This window comes from Branchiostoma floridae, unplaced genomic scaffold (assembly GCF_000003815.2).
Source record: "Branchiostoma floridae strain S238N-H82 unplaced genomic scaffold, Bfl_VNyyK Sc7u5tJ_1354, whole genome shotgun sequence".
Lineage (NCBI taxonomy): Eukaryota > Metazoa > Chordata > Leptocardii > Amphioxiformes > Branchiostomatidae > Branchiostoma > Branchiostoma floridae.
The window spans coordinates 154,420-159,249 of NW_023365707.1; the positions used below are offsets into that span (position 1 = coordinate 154,420).

The following is a 4,830-nucleotide window of genomic DNA, read 5'->3' on the forward strand; positions in this document are numbered from 1 at the left end:
GATTACGCTAATCAGCTGTTTCTGTGAATTTGTGCGATTTACAGTAGTTGGTAAGGCCCCCTTTCGAAATTTCCACTAGATGGCGATCGCGCTGCGCTCTTACTGCGACATAAACAGGATATGTGTAACATTCGATTTCACACTGGGTATATGGTTCATAGAAAACGTAAAAGTGTGACTGAGCATGCTGAGGAGAACCCTTCGCGCTGTGTTGTACAAGCGGCAAACTCTGTGAGACGTTTCAAGCTGTGAATGCGCCTTCCGATTTTGTGCTACGCAGTGTGCCGTAACTTGGTACGCTTGTTTTAATTTTGCTCTCTTCAGAAGTTAGTCTAATTCAAGTAGATAGAAACGAGAATTCAATTCTATAATATTTGACAATAAAATTGTGACTGTATGTACTTCTTGCCTCATGTGAGGCTGTATCTAGCACAATCTAGCTGATGTTTTCACGGGGAAAGGGACTGAATGCACTGTTTGCGATGGTCCGCCAAAGAAAATCATTACGAAAAAAACAACACCGCCAACATCAACAAATCTCTGCCTACCTTTTGGGAAATATCTTCGACATCTTAATTTTCATAGACGGTCAGCCCAAATTTGGTGCAACATGATGACACCGGTAGATTCGGTCCATATTTTATATGCAGTCAATTAAAGAATCAAAAGCACACCTATTTGTCACGTTTCATGTAGGGCCCCGCCCCCGTATAGAGCGCAAGCATATGAGGTCCGATCGGCTTACCGGAGACTATTTTGAAAGTACCTTATTTAATTTCACATATTGTTCGATTTTTTTTACTTCTATGGTAGCAACAACTGACAGTTAATCGGGGCCGGGAAAATGACAACAAAAACATCGGCGCTAGCACGATGCGACTGACCAGAACATTAGGGGGAGGGGCGCGGCACCGACTGGGTTCGACCAGTCGCTTCTCTCTCGCCGCCGGCGCGCGTTAGGAATTATCATCAAAGTCAGCACCGTCCGCAAACATCCGCTGATTTTTTAGAGATTTTTGCAAAATTTGTCTATACTTACGCGCCGAGTTTGTTCGTCAACAATGACGGAAAGCGCAAAATTAAACTTATCATTATGTTATCAACTGAACTTCGCGGCTCGCGTTCTGCACCAAGTCAGAGACAGAGAATATGAATTTTCCAAGTGATTCAAAGCTTTATTTTTTTAAACATTTGAATACATATTGTTGAAGGAAGCCAGTTTTTTTTTTCCATGGCTCTCTCTCCGCAAGCCAAGAAATTTCTCCCTGGACCTCCCCAAGCCGAAAAAATTCATAGGCCTTGACGCTCCCGCAGACGACACGCTAAATGTCGCCGAGTAAACCCTGTTGACGACCGTCAGAAATGGATAATCTTTTTGGACAGACAGACTGCCCCTGTGGCTTGTAGCTATGGGGCTGTGATGAGATGATGATGAGAAACCCTGTTTGGAACAATATTGGACGTTGTGTTCATTATTCAAGATGTATAACGTTACAGATAAAAAATCATCAAAATTTATTTGTACCTTCTTGCATGTCTTGACTTATCCTGTGTCAACTTCTGCAACTTAATCAGTTTACCCTTCCAGGTAGAAATGCTAGACTAAACCATGTGAAGGTAACATTCTGTATTTGCTTGCAAATATTACCTTTCTAGTGTTATAATCAATTTATAGATAGGAAAGTAATAGTATTTGATCAATAATATTATGGTGTGTACTGTCTGAACCTTTGATGCAGTCATTACTGTACACTACTTCTTTCCCATTTTTCCACATTTTTAGTAAAATACACGTGTACATGTACTTGCCAAGTAGAAATTACTCAAGCAACTTGATGTGATTTTGGAAATGGTCATTGACCAAATAGTGGATGCTAACTGAAACTTCTGACCATTTCCAAAATCATATCCAGTTGCTTGAGTAACAACTATTTGGCATATCTTAATACCTGGATGTCTAACCTTCATGGACAGATGTGAATTCATTGCATTTTCGATACCCCCTCCTCAGGTTGCTCTGAGGTGTCTGATTGGTCAGCTGTACGTCAACATGAAGTTACTATGGAAACCTGTCACCGACCTCATCAAGTAGGTTTTTGAATCTTACGAATAACAAACTCTTCTTGTTATGAATACAAGAAGTAGATATCACAAGATCAGTATTCTTGTACATGTATATGCTATTATATAGACCAAACTTGACTACTATTTATACTGTTATCGCATCAAATTTTCTTCTGGAATAACTTGTGTGATTCAGAATGCTGAATTCTTGGCTGGACAAAGTTAAAATAATAACAATTTTGCAATATCAAAATATTGTCTGCAAATTGCATGCCTTCTGGTAATTTGAGTCTTACAGTAGCAATAGAATTTTATAGATCTTAGGAAGCTTAGACCCATTCACTCAACATGAAGGTTAAACCAAAATTGATAAGTCCTTCCATGTCTGATCTATACCTTACCTTACTTTTTTTGTCTCCAACAGGTCTCATGCCTGTGGGATGGACTTGAAGGAGTTCTGGTCTGTCTGGAGGGAACACCTGAAGCAAGCAGCAGAGCAAGCAGGTAAGACAGGTGTGATGGTACATGTAAGGCAGGTGGGGTAGGTGGGACAGGTTGGACAGGTGTGATGAAACAAGACTATATGTAGGTCATTTAGGTGTAGCACCTGACAAAAGCACTGCAGGTATCTTGTGGAGCAGACAGAATGGACTGTAATATTTGTTATCTTTAGACAAGTAATGTACTGGTAAGCCCAAATCAAAGTTCCATCTAAGGACAAAAGGGCTTTTACTTGGAAGTATGGCAATGGTGTATTGAAGAATGATATTTAAGGACAAAAGTCTGTTTAGGAATTAAACGTTTGCTGTTCTTTCTTGTGACAGAGCAAGACCTTTACAAGCCGAAGAAGGGTGACAGTCCATCTGACCAGCCTGAGCCTGAAGACTCCCCCGAGGATTTCTTTGAAGAAACGTTCCAAGACGTCATCGCTAACCGTTCCACTCCTGACCACACCAACTTCCGCCATCTTCTCTGGACCGCCATGGCCGATTTTCCCGACAATTGCGAGCCGAAATCACGGGACTTGTCGCCGCTGCTCTTCCAGTTCTTCGACAACGAGTATTACCCAGCAGACCTTGCTGCCGCCCCTGCACAGGACATCAGGAAACCCCAGGAGAGCAAGACTGATGATGTCATAGAAATGGACCAATCAGGAGTCGAGGATTCCGATTTGAATATAAAAAGCGACCAATTAGAGGATAAAGATGACGATGATGCTGAGGATAAAGATGAGGAAGAAGAAGATGATGACATCACACATGAAGACGTCTCCACAGCTGACAAAGTCTCAAGGACAAGGAGAAAAGCAGCATCAAGGTCACTTGTTGTCCACTTGACCTTGTTCTCCAAGTTTAAGAGCCCCAGAAGCCTGTACCTGGAGCCCAGGCTGAAGGAATTGTACTTCGAGATGCTAAAACACAGGGAGCAAGACGTCCAAAGAGCAGCCCTGGCCTGCCTGATGACATACAAGGCCCCCTACCTCACCCCTTACTCTGACAACTTAGACAGGTGAGCATTTTCTGGTTTGGTTGCACATGTAATACCATAACATCTTTTGTAAACCATATACTGTTTTTCTATCTAACGGAAAGGTCTTAATCATTTTGTCTATCACTCTAACTCACTATCATGATTCATTGTCTGCTCTTCCCCTTCAGGAGAGGTTAGGTGTGTTTGCATGCAAGCTTGATGGCAGCTTGCTAACAGCCTCTGTGTTTAGGTTTGTCACTGTGTATGTTGTACTGTTAAGTTTTTTAAGATAGGTTCCATGTCTTAAACATTTTCGTATCCTCCCCAGACTTCTCCAAGACAAGGAGTTCCGAGAAGAGCTGACCCTGTTCAGCATTGACCAGGAGAGCAGTGTGGTACAGCAGGAGCACAGGGAGGGGCTGCTGCCAGTGCTCTTCAGGTTTGTTTGTTTGTTTGGGGTCTGGCACCTGAGTATTGTAGTTTAACACAGACCACTGTCAGTTGAATAACTCCTATCTTTACAGTAGTGATTGCACAAAAGTTGTGTGGCCCATGGGCTACAGAAGCAGCGATTGGCACTACCATAATGTCTATGCACCATTTGGTGTTGGAACTTTTTTAACTAGCATGGCAAAGACCTGACACTCAAGACAGTCTTTCATTCGTTAGGCTCCTGTATAGCCAGAATAATGCAGCAGAAGACAGGGGCTATCTTATAATTATATTATCATTCCAAGACATAGCCCTTACACTTAAGGTTGTCACACTCCTTTCAATTCCAGGCTCCTGTATGGTAAGATGCCACAGAATCAGGAACCAGTCTTATATTATAACAATTTAAGTCAGTTCTCATGACAAAGTCCTAACACTTAACACACTCCTTCCCTTTCCAGGCTGCTGTACGGGCGTATGCAGCAGAAGACCGGAGAGGGCACGCAGGGTCGGCAGGGGGCGAGGGTCAGGACTGCCCTGGTGCTCAGGTTCCTTGGGGGGTGCACGCCGGAGGAGCTGGAGAACTTCTTAGACATGATCTTAGCTCCGTTTGCTCACCTGATGAACACAGGTGAGCTACTTTCAATTGTAAGATGCATATTCATGAACTTCAAGGTATTTTGCTGAACACACACATCAGGAGCTTCTAAAATTAAATATGATCTTATCTCCATTTTGTCAAGTGATGAGATCAGGTAAGGTACTTCTTAATATGTATGATCTTTTTGAAAGATTCATGGGGAAAACACCTCTGGAACTAGAGACATTCTGATCATATCTTCTTCTACTCATCTGATAGCTACA

The 4,830-nt window shown here is 42.4% G+C and overlaps 1 protein-coding gene across 1 annotated transcript in view; it reads left to right on the forward strand.

Annotated features, from left to right (window-relative positions):
* Window positions 1–4,597, forward strand: part of LOC118407484 (small subunit processome component 20 homolog) — a gene marked incomplete at its 3' end in the record, with an annotated part of 13,364 nt that extends 8,767 nt beyond the window's left edge. The window contains exons 9-13 of the mRNA XM_035807970.1: window positions 2,012–2,088; window positions 2,489–2,568; window positions 2,889–3,573; window positions 3,863–3,973; window positions 4,428–4,597. Coding sequence (XP_035663863.1) covers window positions 2,012–2,088; window positions 2,489–2,568; window positions 2,889–3,573; window positions 3,863–3,973; window positions 4,428–4,597 — 1,123 coding nt within the window. The remainder of the gene's footprint in view (window positions 1–2,011; window positions 2,089–2,488; window positions 2,569–2,888; window positions 3,574–3,862; window positions 3,974–4,427) is intronic.
* Window positions 4,598–4,830: the final 233 nt, after the last annotated feature.